Source organism: Rhipicephalus sanguineus, unplaced genomic scaffold (assembly GCF_013339695.2).
Source record: "Rhipicephalus sanguineus isolate Rsan-2018 unplaced genomic scaffold, BIME_Rsan_1.4 Seq841, whole genome shotgun sequence".
Taxonomy (NCBI): domain Eukaryota; kingdom Metazoa; phylum Arthropoda; class Arachnida; order Ixodida; family Ixodidae; genus Rhipicephalus; species Rhipicephalus sanguineus.
In genome coordinates, this window is record NW_023616112.1 from 700 (window position 1) to 12955 (window position 12256).

Sequence of the window (12256 nt, forward strand, 5' to 3'; positions counted from 1 at the left end):
ATGTGTTTAGGTCGCTTATAACAGTTTCTTTTTATCGCTTTAGCACATGAATGCGACATCATAGTAAGTTGTATGAAATGGTTTGATGCCTTCACACCAAGGAAAAATATGGCTTGCAGTAGGCATGCTCTAGCGAAAACTTTACAGGACGATGCAACCCTAGTAAGAGAAGGATGCAAGTGTGCAGACATGAAGCAGAGCTGCTGGACACAGCTGTGCAGCCACGGTCTTCCTTGAAGGAGGAGTGAACACCTACCAGGATGAGAACAAAACTTCACGCCCAAGCAGAGCAACCCTGGCAGGCCATCAGGACAGCTTTAAGCTGATGATGAAGGAGGTCATCCATTTTCCGAAGAGTGGTATACTAGTGTGGACATTGCAGACGCCAAGCAGGCATGGCAGTTCATGGGAGAGGTCACAATTGAATTGCCAGCCATAAATGGTAGCAACAATGCTGGAACATCTAAATGCGAGGTCCTGACACTGATAAATGCAGAAGTTACAATGGGTGCTTAATGTCTGCGAGACGAAGTGCTCTAGGCCAACAGCTATCAGAGTCTGCACTCGTACGTACTCACATCTCAAATGGTGGCAGCAGGCCAACAATGTTAATGCGAATCTGACTGGGAGCACAAAAGGATTGAATTGGTGACATTATAAGTTGTGTACTTTTGGAGCACTGAGAGTGAAGGAACTTTTAAGCCCAGAGCCACACATCCGAGCTTCTACTTCAGAAAATAAGCAGGAAGTAACTAGATTCTAGGCCATACTATTTTTGGAGTGATTTGTGCTGTGAAACTCCCCAAAAAGACTTTACAGCAGAGTCAGAATAGAACCGACGGGCGCATTCAAAACCCTGATACATTGCACGGTATGATGCCCGAACAAAAAAAATTACAGCGACCTTCATGCATTCACCTAAGAGGACTTGAAGGTGAAGGCCATCTTATTTTTCTTCGCTGTCAATGTATAGGAGAGCAGACAACTCGAGCCGTAGCTCACATGCCACAGCCAAGTGGCATCTTTATTTTCTTCTCTTTAGGTCACGCACTCTCCAGTTTTGTGCACTGCCCAAAGAGTGTGATACAATGGCATCATGTGGCATTACGTCTCATAACGTCGCATCAGAATTTATGACATCACGATGACTTTACAAATTTTTAAGACCTGTGGCGTCATGATGAAGTCATGTGGTGACGTCACCACATGATGAAGATTTTTACATCACTCGTGTTGTCACAGACACTGCGGGACAGTCGCTGCCAACAGACAAATTTCCTGTTTGATGAGGCATCCAGGGCTTTCACCTTAATAAAGGGTCATGCCAGGCTGTGCTAGTGATGCGGTGCAGGAGTGGACATCCCAAAGCTTGATGCCTGAAAGCTGCACTATTGCCATTCAGCTGTCAACTGCAGCCATGTGTTGACACGAGAGGAGATCTGTGACCGCATTGACTGGACGTTAAATTTACTGAATGTCCACCAAGAACATGGAAATAAAGTTGAGGTGCCATGTTTCGATTACCACAAAAAGCAAACATTAACAGCCTGAGATCCACGAACACATGAGAAAGCTTGTGCCCTCTAGTAGGTGCCAAAAATACAGAACACTCGAGCATACACTTTGCAGCAGCTCACAACTGCACATGCCCGTAGCATGTTTTTTCAGGCTTCAGCTTTGAGAGAAAAACCAAGTGGAAACCAGGAGTTCTGCTGGAACTGCTGTAAAAACCTAGGTGTATCAATAGTGAGATGCATTCGTGCAATTAGCAGCAGATGCTCATGAGTGGCATCAGCCAAGACGTTTTCAGCAGCTTAGAACCTTTTACTATTGGACATCCAAGACAATGACAGGGCAGAGCTTTAGTGGTCCTGGGAAGACCTGGAGAAGGAAAGGTGACAGAAGTTGAGCAGTCCAAGGAAGTCATGGAGCTTTCAAGGTGATACCGTGTAAAGGAACGCCTGCAAGGTTTGAACTTTTCCACTAGCCTGATTTCCACTGCAGTCACATGGGGTACGGAACTGACAGTTGACCTCACTGAAAGATCTTTTGAACGTCTGAGCCACATTTGTCAACCTAAATTGCATACAGATGTGCCCAAAAAAGCCTGTATGGTGTCAAACTTGCAGTTTGGGACGTCTGTTGGCTTGACAGGGTTTGATGGCTGACCTTCGCAAAGTCTAAATTGGTCAATGTTTCCACTCCAGCCAAGTTGGTAGTGAAGCTATGATTGTAAGGGACACTTGCACACATGGAACACACCATAGTGTGCCTGAAGAGGATTGAGGCGTGCTGATGGAGACAAACAGACACAGAGAGAACAGTTGAACGTTGGATACACTTTGCTGTTAGGACAGTGACATATAGGCAACTCAGTGTTCCTGTCTAGCTCAGTTTGATGTCACGACCATCAAAGCAAAGGATTATTGCTCCAAAACTTGGCCGCAGAACTCCTAGCTGATGAGTGAATGTGATGGCATGATGAGTGAATGTGAATGGCAAAGTGCAATACAAATGAAGATGTTAAAAAGGCACTAGAGGCAAACAACTATCCATGCTAAAGTGAAAGGTTAATGTCCAGGAATATCTAAAACATTATGAAGAATGGTGCATTAGTAATCAAGAAATGAAGTGAATGTAGCACACGATATGCGCCACCAGTGGAACGTACTAGTACAAGACTGGTGACGTAGCAGGCTCTCAATATAATTGATCAGAAGTAGTAAGACTGCCTACAAAAAAAAAAAAAAAAAAAATATCGCAAAAGAAAAGCTCACAAAAAAAAAGATTCCGAGATGGTATAAAATGCTACATGTGCATTCTTTTGTTAGATTCAAAGGAAACAACTCCTAGTGCCATTACCCCTCAACACACGGGTGACAAAAACAAAAAGGTTTCATTTTTGCCAACCTCTGCACGCTGGTGCGCCATCGTCTAAAGAGCAACTTCGTTATTCGTTGCTGCTAAGTGTGCTTTGCTGGCTCGTGAAATTCCATCCAATGGCAACCTAGAGGTTATGCCGCATCCATGCAATGTCATAGGCTGCTCAAATTTCGCATCCAACTTGACCAAGAGCAGCTGCAGCAATGAAATTGGCAAGACTTAATTTACCAATGGGTGCCATGGAAGGAGCCTCTATACTCAAAGTAACTGAGTGTTGCACTCCGTCAATGCGATGAACAACTGAAAAGCCTACTTCTGTGCTTGCTAATTTTCATGCAGATTACGAAACTAACCACAACACAAGCAAGTTGTGCAATTCATCCTTTAAAACACTTCTTTTCCATAGTGCTGTTCCGCTGGTCATATGTGAGAATGCTGCATGCCCATACAAGAAAATGGAAGAACTAAAATAATGGTTTCAAGATTAAAAATTGGTGAAGATTACACTAAGCTGCACAAGGCTTAAAATGGCGAAATTGGACAATTCTGATGGCTAATCTGGTTGTTTCTAGGTTGTTTCTAGGCCTTAGCTAGGTGATGCAGGTTCTAGGCTGCTACTAAGTTGTTGCAAGGCTTTGGCTGGGTGATGCTAGGTTGTTTCTACATGGATTGTCAGCGCAGAGAGGTTCTAGTTAAACCACAGGCAGTAACAGACACGACATGGATGTCCAAACTTCAAAGACAGAACAATTTCCAGTGCAAGAGTGCTAAAGGGACACTACAGGAAAATACAGTTGAAACCCGCAATAACGAAATCGGCGGGGAAAGCAAAAAAATTCGCTCTTGCGGGAATTTTGTTGGCATGAGAATGCGGCAGAAAAGACAGGGAATTGCCTAAAAACACATTTTATTGCCAAAAGTCAATTCGCTTACTTTTCCAACCCTTTCTGCTGTTCACAAAACTACGTGAACACCGCTTTGTCCATGTCCGGGAACACTGCAGCCGTCACGGTTTTGTTTCTTGCTCCCACGCCATTTTCAAGCGCACCAAGAATGGAGGCCAAGAACAAGGCCAAGAACAAGGCCTCCATTCTTGGTGCGCTTGAAAACGGCGTGGGAGCAAGAAACAAAACCGTGACGGCTGCAGTGTTCCCGGACATGGACAAAGCGGTGTTCACGTAGTTTTGTGAACAGCAGAAAGGGTTGGAAAAGTAAGCGAATTGACTTTTGGCAATAAAATGTGTTTTTAGGCAATTCCCTGTCTTTTCTGCCGCATTCTCATGCCAACAAAATTCCCGCAAGAGCGAATTTTTTTGCTTTCCCCGCCGATTTCGTTATTGCGGGTTTCAATTGTATTTTCCTGTAGTGTCCCTTCAGCACTCTTGCACTGGAAATTGTTCCGGCTAATTCCATTTGCCATCAGTCTCGTTCGATGGAGTTGGGCAAATCACACACGTACATTTTTTCATCACCTGGGAATGCAATTAACAAACAATGTGCAACAATATCGGAAACCTTCAACACAGATGGAGTAGACACATGTGAAAAAAAACACTCCTTAATGTGGCCAGGCAGCTTGACATTACTCTCAGTGCATACTATCTTCTTGCACAAAAGAATGATTTCTTCAGCATTGTGCGAGGAATTCTGAACGACAACAACAATCCTGTTGATGACAAAATATTCATCTTCAGCAGTGCGCACAATGCTGCTATCACTCTTTTTTGCCCTCTTATAACGCCTGCTGTGCAAAATTGTTCCCTTGAAGGCAAAACGAAAATGTTCATAGAAAGCACTTGCAGACATAAACACCGAGGGCAAAGCACTGATTTCCTCTGCTGTCAACTGAGGCACAGGGTCAGAATTTCCAAACAATGATATTGAGTCAATACATCTGACTGCCAAAGTTTTTGGGTAGCCAAGAAGAGAACAGGTGAAATCTTTGACCTTAGTTTCAAAGGACTGCAGTTTCGTGACGAGATGCAGCTGCTGGAGCATCACGAGCCTCTCTACAACCTGGTTCGGCACCCCTTTTGCTCCCGTGATTGTCTTCAGCAGCCTTCCATTGCCACTCTCGAACACAAAGGCCGAATGTGCCCATAGTGGCCCGAACCTTTCCACAGAAGACGCAAGGTGCAGCAATTGATGCAGGTTGAACGTCATCATGCGTGAACTGTAGAGGGTCTTTGTCCGAGAGACAAACTCTTGCAGCAGACGACCTGCATAATAAATATTCAGTACTAAATGAATGCTGTGGTTCTGAATGGAACCGAACACTTCAAGAGGCCTAGTGTGATGACACAACGAGCAATGCTAAAACCAAAAAATTTAAATTAAGATATTAAACTAATTTTAGATAGTGCATTTCAGTAATGCCACTTACTTTGGCATTTGTACTTCTTCATGGTAAAACAGTGCAGTAAATGAAAACAGGGGCGTAACACACGCCATGTACAAAGCACCAAGCTTTTATGAGGCAGTGAATATATCAAGTCGTCTTAATTTTAGAAGCACTGTGGTAAAAACCTAGTCCTAACAGGAACTGAAACCAAAGGCTGCACGGAAACATCTAGGACTGGAACATGAAACTTCAGAACAACTTCTTCCAAGGCCATAAAGTCCACAAGTTTTTACAAGGACATACAACTTTTAACCTGTTCACTTCCACTACCACCATTAAACTGGGTGCAACGCAAGAGGCCAACGTGTCAGTGACCGGCACTGCACTGGCCATAAAGCACTTGTTTTTGGTGGTGGCGGCAACATACAACCGGTTTTCGTTTTCTGTTGTTTTCTTGACCTCAGATGTATACAGCCACATTTATTAAAGAAATCTACTGTAAATAAAATGTTATCTGAGCCCCGCCACTTTCTCTCATTGTAAACATTACGGTGTGGAGTGGTCTAGGCTTATCAAAGGAGACAATTCTTCAGATTTTTTTTTTTTACAGCAGTGCTGAAAGTGACCATGTTGACGACAACAATCTTTCACAAGAACTAAAGGGTTAAGAAAGCACCAACAGTGACAGGGACAATACAGATGATGCTAAGAAGCAAGCTGCACTTCACATCACCTCCTGCTCTGAAAGGACCCTGAAACGGTTTTAATGATTTAGCATAAATGCTTTGAACCCGTAAAGCAAGTCCTAAGAATCATTTGCAGACAGGTGCTCTTTGGATAACTGTGTAATTTGTTTCAAGACTTTAAACGTGTAAATCATTACTGATTGCAGTGGCTCAGCCGAATGAGTTTTCAGCTTCTTGCATACACCTTACGTAGCTTTTTTCCACATTACATAGCACTGGCGACTGATCTGACTGGCCATGTCCACAGTCTGTGTCAGTGAACTTCTGGTGGGCAGTGAGCTTCATCTGCATGTGTTCCTGTGTTACAAAGTGCCTTTTAGGTTGACGTGAGCTGTAAAATGGTGTTTATCTCCAGGTTTTTTCATTAGGCATCCTTAAATTGCTAGTTTACTCATATAGGAAAAGTCGTTTTTTTCTAAAGCACACCTTTAAGGTATATCGCCACCTTTGAAAACGATATTTTTTTTTCTTTCGAAAAAAAAAAAAGCAAACTCCATTTTTTAATATATTAAAATATACAGATATTTTATTTCCTTTCTACATTGCTTCTCAGCGCCTTTACACTGGATGCTTGGCACTCCACATTTTATAACAAAGAACTGCAGTCATACGCTATAGTAAGCGATGCACCTTGATAAGGCTATACGGAAGCAAGCGAACAACAACCAGCTGTGGAACTTCCAAGCAGTGCACCCCATGTTGGAATGCATGTGTGTTGCCTTTACCTCTCTCAAATCGAGACTTCCAGGAAAAACAAAAAAACACAGCATTGTTTTAATTTTCTACCATTTCTGTGCCACTTGGGCACCTCATACTTTTCAGACATGATCATCAACAACTTAACAACGGAATGCATTTGTTGTCTAAAAGGCCCGAACCTAGAGAGGGCCTCTGTAACAACCATGCTTTTTAGAAGCAACAAAAAGCCCACACGCATAAGATTCCACATCAGAGCAAAAGCATTTGCTATGAGAGCCATGTTACCCTCGCCTGTATTCAAGCATGCCTTTTACGTTTGGGATTGACTTTGCATCTGAGAAAATGAGCAAGAAAACATTTTCACATCATAACTGATAACCCTTCAAACTCTCAATCAATCTGAGCAACTTACCAGCACGCTCAACTTGTGGCAAAGTCAGCTCCTCTAAAAGGAGTGTGTGCACAGCTTCAACAAGAAGCACAAAGTGGTTCAGGTGGCGCTGTGGCAGGATCCCTGAGCAGCATGGCACGGCATAGAAGAGGAGCCAGTGGCGCCATTCACTTGCCTTCCAATGGCAGCGTTCTTTGATCGAGCGTGGGAGCCTAGTGAAGCACTGAGGAGGCTTGATGGAGAGCAGCCTCTTGTCCACTTGAGCCACAGTTGGTGGGCGCCCTGCCGTATAATGTCATATAAGTAATCCATTCCATCATTTTATAAGAGGGACATAATTATGCAAGAAATACGATAAAAGGAGACACCGCTCTATTGAAGCATAAGCAGCCATTGCACGCACCAGAGATATGCCACTGGAGCGCTGAAATATTGAACTGTGTGATTGACATGTTGCTTTTTCTTTTCTACTTCCCAGCACATTTCATGTGGCAGCATAGTGCACTCCACATCAAATGATTCACAGAACTCATGTACCATAGTCTGTGGTAGGGGAATAAATCCAGAAAAATCTTAAGGGGGGACACATATCTTGATGCCATGGCAGACATTTTGTTTATCAAAAATATACCGTTCATCTATAATTAAATAACAATGAGAATCATGCTTTCAAATTTGAAAAAAAAAAAGAAACAATAGGCCTGGGCAGATAACAGTTGGCAAAGTTAGCACTTAAGTGCAACTCATAAGTAGAGGCTCTAGCATATTACTTACCAATGTCATTCAGATTGAACCACCAACTGAAGATGACAGCATTTCACATGTAAAGAAACAGCCCTTTAGCCTTTAACTTCAGCTTCAGTAGTGTTCGCTGTTAGCCTCCCATGATTTAATCCTGTAGTCTTTCTTGTAAAGAGTGTTTACATTTACCAGCGATTCTTTCAAGTAATGTAATTATATTTGAGAAATCGCATTTACTTCATCGTAAATGGCTTCCACCAAATTTTCGACCTGAATAAAGGTAGATGCTAGGGGATTGTTTACTTTGAGCTTCAAAGGCCATTTGCTGCAGGTCAGAAGTCGTCCGCAGCACTTCAGAAAACACAACCCCTACATTGCCTTCCTTCCGAAGCAAAAATTCTTTTCACTTTTGTACTTTGTTTCATCTCATTGCTAACTAAAGTTAGAAATTATTGTATGAACTCATCCACTCTAACGGGGAACACAGCACTGCATGGCTGTGCTCCACCAAGCGCCAGTGCATCAGGGTACGGCAGGGCATCGAACCACAGCGGCGCACACTAAAAGGGATGTGTTGCTCTTTCTGTATAGCACAGCTAGGCGAGTAAAACACGCTCCATTGTTGAAGTAGATGATGCAAAGCACCCTCTGTGCATGCACTGCGTCGCTGCAGTGTGCAGTCGCACCGGATTCAGTGGCACTGCGCAAAGTGTGGCCACACTGAGCCACGTTCGAGTGGACAAGCCGGTCCATTTTGCTCTCTCACAAAATATTGCTGCAAGACAACTACGAAAACAAAATGTAGATATATCTTATGCTGCAAATCTTTCATCGCTGCAAAAAAATGCAACAGGCTTTTACTCTGAAGCTCTCGTCCCAATTTGGCATTTCAAATGCAACCTGTCATCCCTGATGTAGTCTGCTTATGCCTTGCTGCTTTAGCACTTTCACCTGTTAGCAGCATTAGCTAGCACTCTTACGTTTTACTATGCATATATATAACACTGTGCTGTGAAGTGAAATACTAAGATACATGACTGCAGCTATTGCAGCAGTCACGTAATCGCATAACCTGGATACAAGCACGTCAGATTTGCATAATTTAGATATTCTGCAAGTGCATAATTACATAAACTGGACACTCGCATGTCAGATCAGCATAATTTAGAGATTTTGGAAGTGCATGTACTGAATGTTTATGTAACACTCACCCCATTTATATTTAATGACACATTTTATGTACAACACAACCTACGTTGATGAACTATTTCAGCGCAAATGTACGTGCATGTAATAATAAACTTTTGTGACACTGGCTGCCCTCTAAGGCACATGACCTGAATAATTTTTTTCAAAGACATGGCAAACTGTCACATATGACATAATATTTTTTATACATCAAGGAATTCTGCTGCCTGAATTTTGTGAGAGCTTATTCATCTCCAGTAAACTGACAATGCGAATTTGACACCCAAGCTTATTTACACTCACACTGCTGAAACTATTAAACTAATGATGAAAACTAGGCCGTACAAACAAATGAGACAAAAGAAAAGAGCAGGCACACACTGTGTCTTGCTTGTTTGCACTGTCTAGTTTTCATCATGAATCTATACCAACTAGCCCGCCTATCAACTCTTCTGCAATGTACAATACTAATGTCCCTTGAAGTCAATAAAAAAAGTTCTTACCAATTAATAAGTTATCCTCATAACCTCAGTCCATCATTTAGGATATATTTAGCTACAGGTAAGTGTGTTTCTTCAGAAAGTTTCAGGGCATATGAGATCAGCTGGGGGAATTTCTTTGTAACGAGTTATGTTTTGTCGTTAGTCAAAAACATGGGGCTGAAGCCAGACTTGTATTCTACAAAGCAATACCAACCTATGTAATATGCTTCCTGATTGTTGCTTGAGTCGAACCAAGCTTCTGCGAAACACTTTGTGACACCAAGAAGGACACAGTGCATGTAGTCCACAGTTTGGCCGAGGACAAGGTCAAAGCCCTTCAGCCTTGCAAGTCGTGAAGGTCCTTTCAGACCATTCACTGGCTCGCCGACCTCAATGGCGAATTTCATATCCCGGAGCATGCCTTTCGATGTTCGTAGCTCATCTGCCGCAACGTTCATGTACCTCTGGCCTCCTAGAAAAAATTTGTAGAAAAGCTTCAGTAACCACAAAGCCCTCATATCATCAGGTAATGCAAATAGTGCAATCTACACACAGGCTCACAGCCATATTTTAGGCCATGAACCACTTGATGCCATTATGGTTTTCTGTATAATGGATATGCTGGGTTTTATCGCTTTCCATTCTTAAATATTAAGCCTTTTTAATTTTGAAAAAAAGCTTTACAATTCAAGTTTTTGATAGCAGGTGACTACTAGTAGCAGAACACTATATATATAGTGCAACAGTAGCTTTGGCACCAGCTATACACTCTAAGAAAAGATCGAGTAAAAAGGGCGTCTTTTTCTCCCACAACAATAATCGTCATTTATTTTGCCTTCCTTTCCTTGCACTATCGCCGTGCGCCCGGCACTTTCTGGTCACGAACGACATGCGCGCTATCAGCGTGACATAGCATTTTTGGTAGGAAAGTGGCCAGCGCCGAGTTTTCAAGAAAGGAAACGCAAGCAAGCGAGATGACGATTATTGTTGTGGGACAAAAAGACACCCTTTTTACTCGATCTTTTCTTAGAGTGTAGTGGCACAAAAGTGAGGCACCCAATAAAATGCATTATACACAACTGGAACAAGTTACCTTCATGATGCTCTCCGCAAGCGTAGCACCAGGGGCACCCAAACAAGCCATTAAACTGGACCATGCTCATCACAGCAGCACGAGCAGGTGCGTCAACGCAGCAGCAGACGGCATGGATGGTCGACTTGATGACTGATGATGCTGTCCTCCAGATCAGGTGGCCAAAGTTGTTGACTTCTTCCACGAACTTGCCCATGAACAGTGACATGTTAGGGTGGCGTCCAAACCAAAGGCCAGCAACCAAGCAATTTTTCATACGACAATCAGGTGGCAGCTCATTTATCAAGAACTGGATTGGCCATATCGATGACGTTGACGATTTAAAGACGGGGCTCCCATCTGTATTGAATGTGAGCGTCAAGTCCATGCTGCCTACTGTCCCACTCTGGCGCAGTTTCCTGAGCATTTCCCCACTTGTTATGTCGTCAAAGGCCCTTGAGGTTTGGTTGCTCTCTTCATTCAACTGAATAAGTCGCTTGTAGAGAGCATCCTTACTTCGAGCAATCAATGATTTCACTTGCTCTTTCAAGTCTAAAATAATAAAAAAATTTCCTTTGGCCTTCAACGCAGAGACGTCACTGTCTACAGAACAAGTGGGGCACCTCATGCTACTTGCGCCAGTTTGGGAGTTCAGCAGGCTGCCACAGACATCGCAGTAGAAAAAGTGCTTGACGAGGCTCTTTGTTTTGGACGACCACATCTTCCTGAACAGGTGCTTTGTTCGTGGAAGAGTGTTCCCCTTAAAGCCAAAGAGGCCATCAATAAGGCTGAGAAGATCATCCAAGGCCACCCAGCTGAGGCCATGAGTTATGACAAAGGCCATGATCATGACTACTGCAGCTGCCTTCGATGTTGTTGACCCTGGAAGAGTCTGGGAGTCCAAGAGCGCAAAATCTGCTGCTAGTAACTCCGACTCATCTAGAAAGGTGGGGCGCGCCTCTTCCGATTCGTTGCCAGCTTCAGTGTCGCCATCGCTTTCGAAACTGTCGCTGCAGTCACTGAATATGTCCTCCATAGAAGGCTCATGCAGCTGGGTTTCCTCGGCACTTTCAGCGCACGCACCATCATCCGTCTCCGCGCGGTCGCCGACGCTGTCGTCGTCAAAGTGGCTGTCGGCCTGTGATGAGCGCACGTCCTCGGGATCCAAGTCGACGTTGCTGCCGTGACTAAGCGCATCGTCTGCGTCGTCTGCGGTCAAGGCAGGCTCACTGGTCGACGGCGGCGGGTCACTGCTTGATGCCTGCGCGTCTGCGGAGACTCCGGCATCGGAGCCAGGGTCACGGAGGCGGCAGCGCTCTTGCTGTTTTTTCCAAAACGCAGTCGACCGCGGCAGCACAAAGGGCTCATCTCTGTCGAGATAGCGTTTCCGAGTGTTCCTAGGTGAATCCTGGCTCATTTTGCGTGCAAAAAGTACGGCCACGCACGGGAGCGCGTGCGTAGTCTTGCTACAGTGGCTAGAATTGTAGTCTTGCGTAGTCCTTGCCGAAGCACCGAACCGAACCCTGGCCCCACCGTGCCGTACCTGAGGTAAACCACAGTAGCGCATGCAGGAAGAAAGGAGTATATATATTTATTGAAACAAAAATTAAAAAGGAAGATTACACTGATGACACACATCATGCATATTCGGAATATTGTGTCAGGGCGCAGGGGCGTAGCCAAGGGGGGGGGGGATTGGGGGTTCAAACCCCC

General features: G+C 44.0%; 1 protein-coding gene across 1 annotated transcript; it reads right to left on the reverse strand.

Annotated features, from left to right (window-relative positions):
• Positions 1-3970: 3970 nt before the first annotated feature.
• On the reverse strand, positions 3971-12022 carry LOC119378469 (uncharacterized). The gene is made up of 4 exons (XM_037647597.2): positions 10565-12022; positions 9686-9943; positions 7082-7342; positions 3971-5102 (listed from the first exon to the last, which is right to left on the reverse strand). The coding sequence occupies exons 1-4, from the start codon at positions 11958-11960 to the stop codon at positions 4303-4305; spliced, it is 2715 nt and encodes a 904-aa protein (XP_037503525.2). The 5' UTR covers positions 11961-12022; the 3' UTR covers positions 3971-4302.
• Positions 12023-12256: the final 234 nt, after the last annotated feature.